This window comes from Corvus cornix, chromosome 4 (assembly GCF_000738735.6).
Source record: "Corvus cornix cornix isolate S_Up_H32 chromosome 4, ASM73873v5, whole genome shotgun sequence".
Taxonomy (NCBI): domain Eukaryota; kingdom Metazoa; phylum Chordata; class Aves; order Passeriformes; family Corvidae; genus Corvus; species Corvus cornix.
In genome coordinates this window covers 66509303-66528578 of record NC_046334.1, presented here as the reverse complement: position 1 = coordinate 66528578, position 19276 = coordinate 66509303, and the positions used below count along the sequence as shown (strand labels likewise).

Below are 19276 nucleotides of genomic sequence, written 5' to 3'. Positions count from 1 at the left end.
ATAGAGATAAGAAATGCAACTCCTTAATTAAACAATCCACATAACACAAAGCTGCAGACTCACGCTTTGCTGAAACCAGGTGTAAACAAAAGTAGCATTGAACACTGAGGCTCTGAAGGGGTATCAGGTGGCGTTCAGCTCTGCCTCTGCACTCCACAGTGTCCCTCCATGGAACAGCCCAGACCAGCTGGGGAAAATCAGTGCAGGTGCAGAGGTTTGTGACTTTTGCAGCTGAATGAATTCTTCACTGTTCTGGCTCTCTTCAGCCTTTTATCAGACTGGTCCAGATGAAGAGAATATGGAAATGATTGAATGGTGGGTATTTGCCATGTTAATTAAAAAGTAGAAGGGAAAAGGAGACTCAGCAACCTAAGCCAACACAATTTTATGTAACTGTCTTTGATTTTAATAAATAAATAAATAGCCTAGCTCTCACTGGGATTTGCCTAAGGGACTATCATGAATGAGTTACACAACTCAGCATTCATTCATTCATTCATCAACTGATTTTTGCAAAACCATATGGCTCCTTGCAGGGATTTCTTTAAACATTATACAAGAGTATGAAATCAGTGCCTTTGTAGATGATAGGTTTGTTGCTTGAGGCTCGTTTTGAAATTCTGTTTCCAGATAGCACAGCAATGCTCCTTTTGCAAGTCATACCCTAACAGAAAGCAGTTGTTGAGGCACTTTCAAGAGATAGAAAAATTACAAACAGTGAAAGAGTAAACTGATCTAAACTTTAAAGATGAGCTCTGCCACTCTCCGTGACTTTCACATGGAAATGCACCATACTTGATGAAAGGCAATGAGGAAAGGAGAAACATTATGAAAAAGTAGGATGTCATTGGTATTGAGTATCGAGTCAGAAATAGCAGAGCCACTGCAAAATGTATGTATTCATTTACTGCAGTAAATCTGGTTGATGACGTGAGCCCATTTCTAGTGAAAAGCGTTCTGTGCCATCTTTCCCGATCACAGGATCCAGCAGACACAGCTGCAACACCAACCCACATAAATCGCTTCCAGCACATGACTTAACTGTGGATTGATGGAAATACCTGTCAATTAGCTGACAACATTTTCAAATGGGAACAGATATTTTAGATGTCTTCCTTCTTTAGTATACTTAAAGCGGGCACCTGCAAAGGCCTTGTTTCTTCCCAGCGGTTAAGCAGCACTTTCAAAGTTGGGGATGTCAGAGCACTTCTAATCGAGCACGCAGAGCTGCAAGCAGTCAGGTTCTGCCAGCAGTGAGTGCAGGGCAGTCTCACGATGTCCCATAACTGAACCAGACCTGTGGGCGTATTGCACAGGGACACTTTTGTGGTGGTGCAGCAGTGTCCAGTGTTGGGCCCCCCATGACAAGAAGGACCCTGAGGTGCTGGAGCGTGTTCAGAGACGGGAATGGAGCTGGGGAACGCTCTGGAGCACAAGTGCTGTGAGGAGCAGCTGAGCGGCCTGCGGGTGTTCAGCCTGGAGGAGGCTCAGGGGGGACCTTTGTGCTCTCCACAATTCCCTGTCAAGGGGCGGTGGCCAGGCGGAGATCGGGCTCTGCTCCCAGGAAACCAGCGACAGGACGAGAGGACAGTTTCAAGGTGCGGCAGGGGGAGGTTTAGGTTAGACATTAGGAGGAATTTCTTCACAGAAAGGATGATTTGGCCATTGGAACGGGCTGCGCAGGGAGGTGGCGGAGTCACCGTCCCTGGAGGTGTTTAAAGGAAGACTGGAGCGGTAGTGTTCGGTCATAAGTTGGACTCGATGATCTTGGAGGTCTGCTTGATTCTGTGATAAACAGGGGCGCTGTGTGCCGGCTCCTCCCCGCTCCGGGCGGGCTCAGCCCTGCAGACAATGAGGGGTTAAACATCCCCTCACACAAACCCGGGGCGCGGCTCCTTTAAGGCTTCCCCCGCCCTTCCCCAGCCGCGCTTCCGGGTGCCGGGACGTCACGTGGGCGGTGCCGTGCGGAAGCGGCGGGGGGGGGGGCGGTGGTAGGTGCCGGGAAGGGGGGGTGGAGGAAGGTACCACCCGCGGCGGGGCGGGGGGAGCAGCAGCCTAAGAGGCGGGGCGCGCACAAGGGGCGTGGTCTTCTCTCGGGGGCGGGGGCTCCCCATGGGCGCGGCTCCACCCAAGGGGCGGGGCCGCTCTGAGGGGCGGGGCCAAAGCAAGAGCCGGGGGTTCCTTGTGGGCGGGGCCGCTCTGGGGGGCGGGGCCAAAGCAAGAGCCGGGGGTTCCTTGTGGGCGGGGCCGCTCTGGGGGGCGGGGCCAAAGCAAGAGCCGGGGGTTCCTCGGGGGCGGGGCCGCTCTGAGGGGCGGGGCCAAAGCAAGAAGCGGGGGGGGTCCTTGGGGGCGGGGCCGCCGCTCAGGGCCGGAAGATGGCGCCGCCCAGACGCGGCCGGACCTGTCGGCGCTGGTGGTTCCCGGCCGGGGCTACCCCCTCTTGAAGGCACCTTCGGGGCGGTTGTCCCGACTGCTCCGGTGCCTCGGTGCTGACGGAAATGGACCAGCGCCTGGTCGAGCTGGTGGAGGAGCTCACCACCTCGGGGGAGCCGCGGCTGGAGCCCGGCAGGATGAAGGAGCTGAAGAAGATCTGCAAGTACGGCCGGAGGGAGGGACAGAGCCGGGCCCCGCTGGCTCTCCCCGGGCCGGGCATCTCTGAGCCGAGCTGCCCTGAGCGTCGTTCTTGGGGCCTGCTGTGGGGACTGGGTGCTGCCAGTAGAGAAGCTGCTCACTTCAAATTTAAAATAAATTAAACCTCCCCCAAGCGTACGTTTTTACGCGCTGAACCGCTTTTCAAATAATTCCCCCACCTTTCTCATCCTTTTCTCTGTGCTCAGGTCGTCGGAGGAGCACATCAGCCACGCCTACCACCTGCTGCTGACGCGGCTGCAAGAGGAGCACGCCGAGATGCGCTTCTCCGCCTTCCAGGTCGTGCAGGAGCTGTTCGCTAGGTCCCACCAGTTCAGGACGCTGCTTATCTCCAACTTCCAGGAGTTCCTGGAGCTCACGGTGGGGATAGACCACGATCAGCCCCTTCCCCCGCCCAAAGAGGTGGCGCAGAAGCTGAGGAAAGCGGCCATAAAGGCAGTGCAAGACTGGCACGAGAAGTATGGGGAGGCCTACAAGCAGCTTTCCCTGGGATACCACTTCCTAAAGCAGAATAAAAAGGTACTCTGTGCTGTTACTCCAGTGTGTGTTTTTAGGTGATGATCACCGGGAGTTGTTCAAAGCAAGGCGGCCAATAAATGTAATAAAAAAGCTGTAGGAAATAACATTGCCTGTAGGAGACCTGTTGAGCATGGTCTTTGGAAAACAAACCGTAGGCTTTCTGTTCATCTTGCAGTACTGTAGGTTTTAGAAACCCCAGTCTTGTACTTAGAGCTGGGCTCTGCCTTTTTCCGGGTGCAAGTATTGCTCACTCAACTGGCTTTCACCCTCTGATTCCTGACTGGAGCCCCAAAGTTTAGCCCTTTTTGGAAGGGAGATAATGGTCATGCCTTAAACTGAGGATAACAGCTATTAAGTCTTTCTATGCCAGTTTAAACTAGCCTGATTTCTATAGTGAGCTGCCCAGTTCTAGCTCCCCTTTGCTGTACAACTTTACAAGTGTAGGTGCCTACCACTCTCAGCTGCAGTCTTACTGTGCCATACAAGAGGTTTTGTGAAGGAAAAATTTCATATATGTAAACCTTAGCTTTTAGATGTCACTTCAAGTTAACTGTGTTTGGAACATCCTGCTGCTTTATTGTCTTCTGAGGTGCAGCAGTGAAATTTGGAATGCTATTCTAGCAGTCACACCATCTACAACGATAATAACAGGCTTTCACTAAACATACAGGTTTTCTTTCTTTTCAGAAAGACAAATTCAACATTCCTAACAGCAGATAAAAAACCTTTGTGTGATACGTGATGTATTTCTGTTGTTCTGGTTCCATGCTAAGCTAATGGTGTTCCCTCCTGAACTGTACTGTGCTGGGTTTTTATACAGATTTTGGCATCTGCTCACAAAAGATGATTGTCTTATAATTCTCCTTTTTTGTCTGTTTAATGAAGAAAGAAAACTAAATGACAGTGATGAGGAGAAGTACAAGACTGAGACAAGGGGGTTTAACACATAATACAGTTTCACCCAGTTGAACACAAGTGTACAACAACTCTGCTGAAGTTTGGTGGGTCTGTCTGTGCTCCTGTGGTCTGTGGCTGCTCCCCAGTAACAACTGGGGGATCCCTCTCCATGTTTTGATACAAGCTGTTGCATTTTCTAGAGCAGCTGAATTGGAGTTTCTCTACAAGCATGAATATCAATAGAAACAATCTCAGGTACTTCGGTAACTCTTGTACTTAAAGACTTGATATGAACCAGCTGGTCCTTTGCCAGTTTAATACTTGAAGTGTGAGAAGTAACCAAAAGTTTTGAGGAGGCATTTGCTACTATTTTGTAGTAAAATACATCAGCTGTTGAGTTTTACAGGTTTCGCACAGTAGTATAGGGCAACTTGGGTGGAGTGTTAGCTCTTTATGTGATCTGTGGTTGGGTTTTGGTTGTTTTTTTTCCTTAATGATCACTAAAATCACTTTTATAAACAGTCAGAAGATGACAGCTGCTGCCCTTTTCGGGTGTAAAGATAAAGAGCTCCCCACTCTTTTGGTGTTAATAGGTCAATAGTTGTAGGTACCAAGTAGGTGCCTCTATAAATGTTTGACTTTAGGAGCAAATAATGCTTCAGTATACATGAAAGTAATTGTTTTCAAACTCCTATCTCAAAGTTTAAAAGAAGAAGAAAGGGGAAAAATATTTCACGTATTTCCAAGTATTTGCATATTTGGGCACATGACTCATACTGTAGTATCTTTGCATCTGAGGAATGCATGGGTGGAACTATGGAGTGAGCTGGAATTGCAAAGTGAACAGCATTTCAAAGAGATCCACACAGAGTATAGTACTGCTGTATTCCAGTATTTTCACAAAAGTTGGAGTAGTTGTCTCAGCCTGCTGCTTAATATCCTTTCAGTCAAGAGCAATTTTTTGCTCCTCATACATTTAATTCCATAATTACAGAGCAGCAGTAAAAGGCTTCATGGTCCTTTTGGTATGGAGAATGGGAAAGAATGGGCAAATTACTCCACTGTGAGTACTCTGGCATGAGGCAGAAGTTGTGTTTTAGGAAGCTGTAGCTATGTCTGGTTTTCTGTGCAGTCCAATCTGACTGCCTGCAAACCGTAGCTGTAGTTCCTGAGTTCTGTATCTTTGTTCTGCTTTTGTTGGCAGTGGTGCTCTTTGGGAGGATCTGTTTCTTCCAGTTCTGTGTGGGGAACTATGCAAACCTGTAGAAAAATCAGGTCCTGAAAATGAAAAAAGCTCACTCTGGTGATCCATATGATGCTGTATGTTGTGAAACCAGCTCTTTTCCTTACCACCCTTCTGCTCACCCATTTCCTTCTGAAAACCCCCAGCTTGGTGAGTGGGCCTATTTCCTAAACTGACAGAGACTCTCCATGCCAGTTTCTGTGACAGGTTTTAGATAGAAAACATTTGTGTGACTCCAGAACTTTGTTGTAGGTTGCTGGTATTTGGGAGCCACTATCCCATCTAAGACCAAACAAAAAAAAAAAAAAAAAATCCCAAAATATTGCTAATATTTTAAGAAACAGCATTTTGAGTTGTTTAGATTTGTGTTTATAATTCAGCCATAAGGAAGTGAGACTGAATGTTAACTTTTCCCTCAATACTGATAAGCAGCAAAGGTAATTGTAAAATCACAAATTTGGTCATTTTTAATGAATTTGAAGGTCTTTCCTTCTACTTTCCTTTCTTAAAAGGTTCTTTTTTAAGGGACATATATATATATACACACTAGTTGTTATAGTGCTTACAAGTTTTCCTAAATTTCCTGGTGGACCTGGTGTGATGTTTTCATGTAATCTTAATATCTACCCTGCATAGTCTCTTCCTGCTCATTCTCCCTAACTCCTTGTCTCCAGTGCTGTAACAGAAGTCTCCCAAAGCCCAGTTCCTTCCTGCACTCTGGATGTAAAAATCTAAGGGGTTTGTTTTTCTACCTTATGATTCCTTTTGAAAGCCATTGATTCTCAACAGTCCTTTATTAGTAGGAGTAAAAACTCGGTTCACAATTGCTGTAGTTATTGATTCAAGGAGGGGAAGAGATAAAAGGAAATGCTGCTGAGCTTCTGGCTGATTGCTGATGTAGCAGGATTTTTCACGACAGATAAGGATCTTAGGAAATGGATTTTCTATATATTTCTTATGAGGAATGTTACACTTTTTTCTTAATTTCCTCTTTAGGTGGATTTTCAGGATGTGCATGCCAGAACTGTGGCTGAAAGGAGGAGGGAGGAGGAGAAACAAAAACGACTGGAGAACATTTACAAAGAAAAAGTCAAAAGAACTGAAAAAGAAATGGAAGGTTGGTTGCTTTGATTCTTTTAGTGAGTTTTTGGCTTGGTTTTTTGTTTGTTTTTAAAGCAACCTTTTTAAGCTTATTTGAAACAAATTCTGAGAGAATAACTATCCAGATAATAGCTGACCACAGAAAGCAGGAATACTGCATTTGTTAGAGCTCAACCCTCCCTCTCTCTTACCTAAAGAATATCAGGGGAAAGAAGTGACTGTCCTGTGAGTTCAGTAGGAAGAGATGAAAAAGAAAAAATGTTATCAAGTGAAAGTCTGGTCTCTAATTCAGTAAAGTATGAATGCATAACCCCTAAGAAGCATATCACAAGACTTTTTGGAGCTGGTGACTTAATTTTTGTGTCATTGACAAGGCACAGACTTCCCAATACCTTCTTGGCTGATGACATTACTTATATATAGTCATTGTGTTCCATAAATACAGGCAATGGTCTGTACAGGAACCCTGGATGCAGTGTAGGATAACTGTGAAGTATCATAGTGCAGCTAGAAAGTGTAACTGGGGCCTGAGTCTCTGAGCAATATATGCATAGCAAAGACATTTCTGTCACCCCAAAGAACAACAGAGATAGTAAGGATATTATTCTGCTGTGGTAAAGGGTTATTTAATTAAATTACTTTGGTGTATATAATGCATGCAATTGTGTCTCCATTTATTCTACATGCTGGAAATGTTCTCATGCACGAAAGTGGAATTTTAAAGAGATTTAACTTTCTTAAACTAATTTGTATCAGTAGCATCTCTTTGAGCAATAACATACATTCATGGCTATTCCTACACACAGCTATAAAATTCGTGGTTGTAGAATGAATACCCCCCAACAGCATTAAGAATATCCTCATTCAACCTTGTTTTGCTTCAAATTCTATGAAGTACTTAACTCATCTTTGCATACTGAAATTTTGGAGAGGATAAGGAAAGGAGGAGCCCTGATTCTACATGACTGGCTCAGGAAATTCTAGATTTCTTGCTTAGGTATTGTTGCTTTTATAAGGACAATTTCTGCAGAAGAGGAAGATCTGTATGGCTCAGTTGTCACTGGATAAATGAATTCCCCCTTTGGCAGTCATATTTGTTTTGTAACTCTCTGTCTGCTCTGGAGACATTAACATTTTACAGTATCTAACAATTTTACAAACCAATTGTGTCTTGATAGAAATGTCCCAAGAGATTGCTGATACGCTGACAGAGATGGAAAACTGTTTCCAGCTTCTGATGCCAGATCCTTTCAATTTTGCGGTGAACAACGTGGAACCGGAGCTCAGCGAACAAATGTCTGCTAATGAGGCTGGACCTGCATCCCCCTTGCCCTCCCAGGGGGAAGTTTACCCATCCTCTTTGGGGTGCATGGATGATGAACAGCCATGCTGCAGCAAGGACATTCTTCCTGTTTCTCAGTGTGTTACACCTGATAGAAACAAAGACGTACATGAGAAGCCTGAGCAAAAGGAGCTGGATGGAGGGACATGCTCGGATGTTCAATCCAGTGGCCCTGCTCTTGATGACGACGATTACCAGACTTTTGTTAGGAACCATGGGCTTATTTCACATAAGTATACTCTAGACCTTGAAATCTCCACAGGTACCTGGAAAAACTTTTGACTTATAGCTGGAGGCAGCCTTTCTCTGAAGGGCTTTGTGCTTGTGGTTTTTGGTTTTGTTTCTGTTACTTAAATGCTGGGGTTACTGAACACCATTTTGCTTTGGGATTCCTGGACACCACTTTAATTTTTCTTTTTAAGTTTATTTTTTATTTTTCTATTTCTGGTTCCTCTAGTAAGTGTTCTTTGTTTTGGGTGTCCTTGTGTGTGATTAGCAGATTTCATTAATTACCTTCTGAGACTGAGCTTTCTTATTAGTTGTTGCAAGTCCATCACAGCACTTCGTAGTATCTATAATAAGATGAATCTCTTATGTTGAAAAAAAAATATTTTTATCATATTTAATTTTCTTTCTACTCACCTCTTTCTGTCTGTAGCTGGAGAATAAGCTGCTAGTTTAAAAATCTTACAGTTGAGTGTTTCTGAAACTTTCTCCTTGCTACTGACAGCTTGCAAGAAGCAGTAAGTAGTTTTCATAGGAAGGGATTACACCTTTTTTGTATAACTTTGCTCATGTGAGTTACCTGTAGAAAAATCAGGATGGTTTGTGTTTTGGAAGTCTCTTACAATTCCTGTCCTAAGGGACTTTCATGTGCAAACAGTAAAGGGGGTATCTGCTTCTCTGTTTGCTGACAACAGTGGGTGAAAAGTATAATTTTTACTTGGATAATGGCATACTTGGCTTCTTTGACAGTCAAGTCCCTGTTACCACCAGGGTAGGGATTATTTTGTATTGAATATAAAGAAACTGGTACGATGAGGCCCAGTTCATTTGAACTTGGGACAAGGTGTAATGTAAATAGTAAGACTGAACTTGTCTGTGGTTTATTTGGTGATTCCTTGTGATGGCTTAACAACTCTTTCTGGCATGCTGGACTGAACACTTTTCATCTTTTAGTCTGTTTTTTTGAATGTGTGGATAGTAGGAGAATAGTTCTGAACAGAGAAGCATTCTGATGTTTGTAACTTTCCCTGAAGAGTTCAAATATCTTAGAAAGATTAATTTGCCTTCTTTAGCTCCTGTGGTGAAGATACTACAAATGTACCCACTAACTCTTTTCCCCTGTTTTGAGCAGATATAAAAGTGCAAGAGAATGAAGATAATACTGCCATCATAAATAGTGTCATGGATGCTCACAAACTTCTCAGAAATAAGTTCTGGCCTTCTGTGCAGTCATGGATTCAGGTGGGATAAAAAAATAATTTTTTTTCTTAATATTTTTAATAAAAGGATGGTGAAACAAGGACTGGAGTACAGTAAAGCTTGAGGGAGAGTGAGCCAAAAGGAAATGAAGGTTGAAGAAACAGGAACAATTAGAGGAGATTTCCATTTCAGTAAGAGTGGACTAAAGGAGACTGCAGGAGCTATGTGGCTTGTTTGATAGCTCTCAGCCTTGGGTGTGGGTACCTATAGGCAATTCTTTGTTGTTTTTTTTCTTTTTTTTTTTGATAGGTAAAACTTTGCTTCTTTGCAAAGTCTTAAAGTAAAACACAGCTTGTTTTTGTTAGACATCTCTGTCAGATTAGCATGTATATCAGTATATCATGGAGCCTCCTGCATGGAATTTGGCCTGTAGAAGGACACTCTCAGAAGATGTTTGTAATAGCTGTTCATTCTTTGGCTTCACTGGTTGCTATTAGTTTTTATATTCTAGATAGGAAAAGAATTGGCTTCACTAATTGTTACTTGTAAAATAAAGGAATTTGTGACAACGTTGTTTCATTAATTATGAGGTAAAACTGGAAATTTTTTTTTTTGGGTCAGATTTCTAGAAGAAGAGAGTAAGAATGTTGTTTTCTTGATTTGCAGCTACTTACCAGAGCAGGAATCAATGATAATCGGCTAAGATGCGCCATTGAACTCAAGAATAAATTGGAGACTGCTATGAAGAAATATAAGGAAATGAACATTTCCTTTAAAGCAAGAAAAGGAAAAATGGTGAGTTTCTTAAAATTCTGTTTTACTAGAGAGGACCATTAGTAAAGCTTAGCTTGTATATAGAAAAATGCTCTTTCTCTTAAGCCCTAACCTGGGAAACTTTTCAGAACACCAGGTTTATTGTAAAGTACACTAATTCAGCTGCTTGTAGCTTCCTTCAAGGAGCAGTAAACACCTATATAATAGTCTATATAATGGTTATTAGACCAAAACCATTTAAAGCATCCCTGTTGTTGTTTAGGATAGAGAAGTGGTTAAATGCAGATTTTATTTGCTCTTAGTTGCTTCATGTGTAACATTGTTATGTACTCAGCTGCTTTTGTGCATATTTATCAGTAGACACTGTACTGCTCACATTCTTTCACAACTTACCGAACTATGAGAGTCTCTCAGTCCAGGACAGTAGTTTCTTTGCTTTGTAGCATTTACTCTCTCTAGTAAGCATGCAATGTGATTAAAGTTATCATAGGAGAATGTAGAGCATCAAACTGTTTCACAGAGATTAACTACCTATGACAGTTCTTGTGAAATAGGTAGAACTTGTGAATAAACAGAGGCTGAAAGATCAAATACATTATTCAGATCCAAAAAGGAGTCTATGGCCTGTTTACATAGATAAAAAGCAGAGCTGCATGATACTCATTTCTGTTGGCTGTGATCAAATGAAATAACTGTGTAGCTTGACATGAAAATAAGTGGTTTGGCTCAGGGTCCAGACTAGTGTTTGGTTTGAATTTAGTGGATTGTAAGAATTTGATCTGGACATTACACCTTGAGCTAAATTCTGTAGCCTCTTTTAGCCATGACTGAGTGTTGTAGAATTTTCTTTCATTGTACAAATGAAGCTAAATCAAGATTAATCTGGTTCATCATCTTAACATCTACTGATGTGCCCCACCAGTCAAAAATGCCAACTCTGAATGAAAAGTACTGAAAGACTGTCTTGTCAGAGGCTTTTGTCTCCGGTGAAATATGTGTGCTACCTTTATGCAACCAGCTATGAAGGAATCCAGACATCTGCTGTCATTCCTGCCATTTGCTTGACAGGACTTCATTTGCTGCACCTCTGCATGGAATATTGGTTGCTATATTTCTTGCAAGATATAAAAGACATTCAAGCCTTGATTTTCACGTGTGTGTGTACGTGAATGTGTGTGTGTTTAGAGTGGTATTGTTGCCACTTACGAGAGTGACCGATGCTAGCTATAGGTTTATATAGCATGTTTATAGCTAATGCCTATATTAATTTGAAAGCTAATAAATTCATTGCTAAAAGGGGAAAAAATCCCCAAAACCTTGCACTCACAATACTTTCAAAATGAAGCAATGCAGACTGAGTTAACTTAAGCATTGAAAACAATATATAAATATTCCTAGGGTTTTTCTCCAGTGGAAAATAACCAAATTTAGTGTTAGTGCTGAGTTATTTTAAATTTATAACCTGAACATAGAGAGCTTTGTACTGCAGAAGGAAACTGTATAAATTATATTTTATTCATGTGTCAGATGACTTTACTGAAACGTAAAAACATGGCAAATTGAGTCTGGTAGAACAAAATAAACAGAATCTCTTAGAGCATGGTTATTAAATCCCCATCTGTCAAATATTTACATGTCAGCATGTGAAACACTGCACACATCTCCTCTTTAATTGAGCATTGCTGCCTGTGTTAGGTGTTGTGGCTTTGTCTGGACGTCCTTGTGTCCTTGGAGTTACAGCTCTTGCCATGCCAAAGTTTTGCTGTCTTCTGTATCTCTAAAGCCAAGAGAAGAAGACGGCCTGTCTGTCCTTCAAAGCCCTGGCTCCCAGCCACCGTGTCCTGATAGCATGGTGCTTTAGGAATGTGATTTGTTGGCACATGGGGTCAGCAGAGGCTGTATCTGCTCACGTGTGGACATGAGCACACCTGGAAATGAAGGGGAGCATTGAGTAAGCAGAGAGGGATAATGTGAATCAAGTGGCTGAGTACAGAGGGTCCCATGTCAGCTGGTTTGTAGCTGGTCTGTGCTGTGTCTGTGTTTGGATAGGATGGCAGTTCTGGGGATGCGTTCTGAGGTCGCTGTATCCTTAACTGGAGAACTTAAAGGTGAGTTGTTTGTGTATTTGCTCATTTCAACTGTTATTATAATCCTGCTCCACAGCAAGCCATTCTTTTGGGGAGAGAGTGGTTTTATTTAATTAGCAAATACAAAACAGAATGATGAGGACTTGGCAACTTGGCTGGGGACTTGGGCTTGCCTGTTCTCCTGGGACTTCTTGCATTTTCTTCATGCTCAATCTCCATGCTTCTGTGGCCGCTGATTTTTCCCCCTTTTCATCTGTTCTGTTCTATGCTTTGTTCCAGTTCTGTCTGGGAACAGAGGGAGTAAAGGCTTTACCCATCCTCGAACTGAGATCAAGAAAGTTGGTAAAGGGAAGGGTTTAGTGAGAGACAATGAAACCGGAAATTTATTACTGTGGACTCTACTATAACTCTCAATCCCACAGAGATTTAAATTGCCACTTTAAAGAGGGAAGGTCCTGGGGTCCATTACCATTGCCATGTGTCATTGCTCCTCTTTTTTAGCTGATCAGTTACACATGGATGTGGCTGAAATGCAAATAATTGTATATATCTGGAGTAATTCTTGATGCTGCAGTTCAGTATGAATATACCAGCAGTGTAGCTGGATATAAGAGCTGAGAGCAAGAAATTGATGGTTACCTGGCCTGATTCCACAGAAGAAATATTTGCTTGGTTCACAAGGTGTGGGCTTTTGGCAATCCTTGTTATTACATCCATGCTTTCCATTGCTTCTCATTTCATTTTCCATATCGCAGAGCACAAGCCTCCAGGGCAGGAGCCTTTGGCAATCAGAGCCTGTTACACAATTAGCACAAGTTACTTCCTCTGAAGGTTTTTTTTACCTTTACTGAAAAATGGAAAAGTCACAGTGCTTTGCAAACCAAAGGAGAACTTTCTGTATGTTTAGGGAGCCCTTATACAAAGTCACTTGAAGGAAAGCACAGAACTTTATACAGTGAGACTCTTCAACTTAAAATGGTTTATAGTGACATGAGCTATAACCACTTCTTTCTTTCCTCCTCCATGAGAGTGAAGAACACAAACCATCAGAGAGCCTTAATTACAAGGAGGGCCATCATTTCTGTGTGACACTTAAGCCTTGCCAGCACGACTAGTGTCTGTTTTGTGCTTGCCTCTCAGGAGCTGTGGGAGGAGAGGGAAAAGAAAAACAAAGGTTATCCTTTGACTGTCTAGAAACAAATCCCTTGCAGCAGATTTTGTAATTATTAATACATCCCAGTTGCCCAGTCTAAGCATTCCCCATTCCCACTGCTATATCCCTAGCAGATCAGAAGTCAAGGCATTTCTTATGAGCTGTTACTTTTTCAAATGGGTGGAGGGTGGACAAAAAAAAATTACAGACTTCCTATATTGGTCACGGGCAAATGAGTTTTTGTGTGCTTACACGAGTTATGTTCACTGTAGTGAAATCCTTCTTTGGGGTGTCAGCCAAATTTCTGACAGGAAATGCATTTTGAGGGTATAAACATTTTGAGGGTTTTGAAATTCGTTTTTCTGTGAATCTGGGCTTTGGCTGAATCCAGGTGAAGAGGGAGCTGTAAAAGGGCTTTTATTTCATGGTACCGGGCTGCTCGGACATGGCCCTTTCTTCTCTGAGTGCCCGCTCGGGATAATTCCAGTGCCCAGTAGAGGGAGTGCAAACTGCACGCTGCACGTTTTTCTCTGTGCCGCCTTGATCCAAAGCCAGCCATCTGCTCAGTCTGTTTTCAGGTAAACTTACTACAACAGCAACATACCAAAGACACTTCAAGTTAATTCGTGACTCTGTGAATTATTGCAGAAGTACAATTTGTAATTTTTGGCTTACAATGGGGTTTAAATAGACATTACTGTTTCCGGACTTTTGATTCTTATGCAGGGAATAACTTAGGACCAAATTGTTCTTTAAAACATTTTTTTGCTGGTTAGAAATAGATTTGTTTCATAATGTCTTCTTCCTTTTCATGTGATACTGGGTTTTAATTTTTTGTCTTGTTTAGTGTCTGATTTGAAGCTGACTAGATGCAAATGAACTTGCAGTTTTAGAGAGGACAAGTATGTACTGTATTTTAAGTCATGCACACTACCTTTCACTGACACCCTTTCCATTAAAAATTACCCATCAGGTTAATACTTGAAATCCTGACATTGTTAATAGAAATGTAGCTCATTAGCTGCATTTTGTAGACTCGAAGTATGCTTATATCTTACGTAATTACCTTGGAAAGCCATGGAAGGTTTAGTACTCAGGCTGACTTAAACTTGGACAGACAGAATCCAGGAGGAAAGATGATGTGAGAAAAATCCCGTTCCTGTGTCTGTCAGCAGAGGGATCACTTACTGTGTCTGCCTGTTACACCTTGAATTTTAAATTTCAAATTGCATTAACAACCAGGGATATATAGTTTTTCATTAACTGTATTCATTACTTTTTGTTTCACCTTTCCTTATCTTCTGTCAAGTCTTAAGCATACACTTGGATCTTGATTTATTCGTGTACTTAATTTTATCCATGTGAAACATCTGGTTGAACTCAATAATGCCATTAATAATTAGCTTTGGAGGAGCCTGTCCTTGTGTTGTCCAGAATCTGAGACTTAAACCTCACTCTAATACAAGTCAGATTTTTTTCAGAAAGAGTAATGTCAGAAAATTGTTACAAATTTACAATTTAAATATTTGCTGCTCATTATTTAGTCCTAAAATACATTAAAAGGTTAAATTTTTAATATGTTACAAATTAAGCCAAGAGTTCTACCAATTACTTGGCTACAAGACTATTGCTGATTTTTTCCCCCATGTCTTCAACTACAGTTTGGAATTTTAGCAATTCTAACGAGTTATTTCTACCTGATCATTTTGTAGCTTTATAACCAGCTCTTTTCAAGTCTGTCTTTTCATTAAGTTAGTGCCTGCTTTAGGAAAAAAAAAGCTGCACTTGAATTTTAGTTTTCTTTTTCTGCTTCTGTAGCCATTGAGAATCCAGTCCCACTGACAGCTTTCTGTAACAGCTTCCTGTACTCACATCCTTAGAGTTTTTTCCTCTTGTTCATTTTAGAGAAGTTGTTTCTGGGAGTCAGGTAACTGTCCTCAGTGATCCCTCACAGTGCCTGAAATCACATTTGCTAAAACATGCTCAGACCATGCAGCAGGAGAGACACCTGGGTAGAAAAACAGCACCCCAGGTGCTGCTTTTTAACAAAAACCCTGCCTCTTAACAAAAAGTTGCCCTTTGAAAACTGGGAGAATTTCATTTTAAGATTTGAATGGTAACTTGATGTTGAGTTTTAGTATGTTTTCTATAGAGAAATACAGGAATATTTGATAAGTACATCAGCATTACACCTAAAGATGGTCTTTACCAGATTCTATACATTGTTAGCATGTAATGTGGTTGGAATAAACAATAAAATTTATTAATGTTTGTATGGTCAAATTGGTAAACATTTAAATTTTTTGTTTGTTTGTTTTTTATCAAAAAAGCCAGGTCAACAATAACTGTAAAAGTAAACACAGAATATTAAATAGGTCATACACATACTTAATGCTCTCTCTTCCCTCCTCCCTATTTTAATTGTCGTTAGTTTTATTGTCATGTTTGTCGTGTTATTATTTCTGTTAAATGTCTCTTTTGTAATCACTTTTCAGCTAAAAGCTTTCTATTTTTTTAAGTTTTATTAGGATGTAGGACTGATATAAAACAAAACACTGTAAAATTAGCCCTCAGAACAGCACTCCCTTATTAAAGTGTCTGATCAGCTGGGTGATGGGTTTGGTTGGTTTTGTTTCTTCCCTAGAGCTGAGTGTTGCTGTGGTATGTTTTATGCTTTGCCCTGGCCATGGAGCCTGCCACTGCTATGAAGTTATTAAAAATATCTTGTTATGCAGATCTAGCCATGAATTCTTAGGGTTGTCACTGTGACGACCTCTGATCCCTATCTGATTCGCAGGTCGCACAATGCAATTTGGAGCTCTTCTAATAGAGTGTAAAATAAAGGAGGATGTCTCCATCATCAAGTTAACCCTTATGTTAAGTATTTAAGTTTTTCAGGCCGAAGGGTCATCTCCCTTGATTCATCTATGAATACTGAGCAGTGTGTACTCTGTAAGTAGGAGATATAAATTTGCTTTCAGCTTTTTATCCATCCTACTTTACAAGGGGAAACAGTTTTATTGAAGTGAATTTATTTGTGAGGTTCATAGAGGTACATTGCTAAATGTGTATTTTTAAAAATGGAAAAGGAAGAAAATTTTTAGGCTTGAAACACATACTAATGCATTTAAATGTAGCTGATGCAGCATTATTAAAGTAAATGTATTCACATCTGAAGTATCTTTGTACCTGAAATCCACAATCAGAAATACATGTAAGGCTATATGTATCTTGCATAGAATAATTTGTTAACCTGTCTGTAACAAATTAGGTTTATGTCATTGGGATGTATATTTACCCGTTAAAAATAACAGCATCTGAATGTGCAGTTCAAGTGAATTTATAAATGTGATCCTTGAAGTCAGCTGCAGTTTGTTTTTAGAGTGTCTGTGTGTACAGACTGACTTATGAGACAGGAGCATGTGTGCATTGGTGGTGGATACAAAGTTTAAGCAGCTTGACTTTGCTGTGGTCTAAGTGATAGGTGGTAATCCATCAAATGCAGTAGAACTTTTTTTTTGCATGGATGGGTGCTAATGGGAATCTTGTTATACCACATTTAGATGAAAATGATGTTTTTCTTCTCCTCAGCTCTAAAATTTAGCTTTTATCATGTATAGGCCTCTGAATAGTAAAGAAATTAAATAGCTCAATGTTGCCTAAAATATTTCAAGGGATCACAGGAGTACAGTTCATCATCTCATAGATGACCTGCACTAGCTGAAAAGCACTGGAAAATCTAAAGACTTCTCTAGGGGGGTGTAAAGAAAGACGTATTTTTGGTTAACCTTTGCATTATCAGACCATAAACCAATTTTTTGGTCCAGAAATGGATACAGCCAGTCCTGGACCTCACTACAGCCTTCTCAGTGGCTTTAAACAATTTCATCTGGGCTGGTGTGTAGGAAAAATGGGTAATCTGGAAAGAAGAGAAGGGCAGTTCACATGTTCAGGGTAGCACTTGTGACCTTTACATTGGCTATCCAAGAGCCTCTTTCTTCAGTGACAAAATTAGGGCTTTCCTACTGATCGTACAAAGGGGAAACATCTTGGGGACTCTGCTCTGGGTACAGGCTAAGTGTGGACTCTAAACATGATTTCATGTCACTTGGCTTCTAGCTTTGCTCTCTTCATCACACCACAGTCTTTGAATATGCAAACCTTTCCTTTTGTCTGAAGGAATGAAAAACTGAGTAGGACTTTACAAAGTTTCCGTACTCAGAGTTACCCATGAATTAAGAAAAAAAGTCTGGGTTTCAAGGCACAGATAATATGTGCAATGCTGTTTTATGATTGCCTCCTCTTCTGTTAAAATTATTTCACTCATTTCTACAATTCCTGAAATGTTAAAATGAAGTTCTACTGGGTATTTCTTAGTGTGTTATGTTGCTACCAGATCTGCTTCTTAGCAGGTGGTGTTTTTTGTACAGGTTACTGTTGTACAGGGAACAGCCGCTTACATATCTTGGTAATGATTTTATGGTTGGCTTAAATATGATCTAAACATGAGCAGAAATGAAAAGGGATAGTCCTGCTCTATTTCCTCCCCTGATGATTCCCAGTGCCTCCTTTGTACCCACAGTTGAGGTCCTGTTACTGCAGGAACCTGGACTGGCTGGAACCTAATCCAGAGAAGATTTCTGTAGCAGCGCTAAGCTCAGATAGTGAGACTGTCCCTTTCAGAAGCTGAGTAAACTCAGGTAATGCAGATCTGATTATAAAGGTCAATCTTTACTTAATCAGAGAATTCAGATTGACAAAGTGATTCATGATTAGCTCATCTCCCAGGGTGAATGAAACATGTGATGAAAATAACGTATCAGATACTACTGTTAAGTATATTGATTTTTACTGTGTAATAAGCTGTTGTGCCTGAAGTATGTACAGCAACTGCATGGGACAAGTATGTTGCTGTACTCTAAAAGTAAGATGTAACCTTTATTTTTGTATAAATATTACACAATGACATTTAAGAGACTGACACTATAGTCACTTTGGATAAAACAAATTAAATATAGGTATCAAATATAGGTGGTGAGCATAAATTTTGTAGGAACCAATTCTCTCTTATGTTGGGGGACTTCATTAACTTGAATAATGAAGGGTAGCAGACTTAAGTTTTAGCTCCCTGGGATGCATGGAATGGAACAGCATTTTTAGACTTGGAAACCTTCACTAATTTAAGTAAAACTGCTACATCTCCTCTGAATGTGATACTTATTTTATGAAAAATGTGGATTATGCAGGAGAACTTGGCCTTTTTGCTGTACCTACTTAAGGATTAAGATGATTTATACAATTTATTGATTTTGGTGGATAGTAGGAGCCCAAGTAGTGAGGTATGAAGATACATCTGAGGACACATCTTGGGTGGTTATTACTAAAGAAATACTGAACTTGCCTTGCAATATCTTCCTCGGGTAATAATTTTGTCCAGTGTACCAGTTTTCTAGACTGCATTTATTTGCTGTCCGCTGAAACTGTAAAGGCACACACTGGTACACTGGGTCTATTGGACATACCATTTTTTTCTGAAGGGATTCATGAAGATTCAGGGTCTTTTGAACTGTCTTTTGAGCTTGCCCCTCACAGACTCCTGCTTTAGAGAAAAACTGGTTCATCAGGTACTTGTTATATTGCTAAAGCAATTTGGAGCAAGGTATGCTTGTTCTCCAATGTTGTGCTTTGTCTAAGTGTTGGGCTGGAACCCTTTAAGCATTTTTACTAACTCTGGAAATTAGGAAATAATGTGAAAAGTGCATTCCTAAATAAAAGTCAGCCTGGCCAAGATGCTTATGTGCTGTTGAGCAACTACACATAGAATGAATGGTGATACTTTTACGGGTGAACGTAAAATGTGCTTTGCCTGGACCACATATCTAATTTGCAGTCATCAGGGCTTGAATTTATGTTCCTATCACGAAGTGAAGGGGAGGGAGGGTATGTGGGAGGTCCTTATAAATACAGCTCTGTTAGTAGTTTGTGTTTTCCTTGTGTTGCACTTGGGAAAACTCAAGCATGGTTCTAAAATCTGTCCAAATGCCAGCATTTATTTTCATGTCATTCTGTGTTGGATGATATAAAAG

At 41.0% G+C, this 19276-nt stretch overlaps 1 protein-coding gene across 1 annotated transcript in view; it reads left to right on the top strand.

Annotated features, from left to right (window-relative positions):
* Positions 1 to 2498: 2498 nt before the first annotated feature.
* UVSSA (UV stimulated scaffold protein A) overlaps positions 2499 to 19276 on the top strand; it is a 49172-nt gene continuing 32394 nt past the window's right edge. Inside the window, exons 1-6 of the mRNA XM_039551080.1 lie at positions 2499 to 2596; positions 2838 to 3168; positions 6305 to 6425; positions 7588 to 8013; positions 9109 to 9218; positions 9843 to 9971. Coding sequence (XP_039407014.1) covers positions 2499 to 2596; positions 2838 to 3168; positions 6305 to 6425; positions 7588 to 8013; positions 9109 to 9218; positions 9843 to 9971 — 1215 coding nt within the window. The remainder of the gene's footprint in view (positions 2597 to 2837; positions 3169 to 6304; positions 6426 to 7587; positions 8014 to 9108; positions 9219 to 9842; positions 9972 to 19276) is intronic.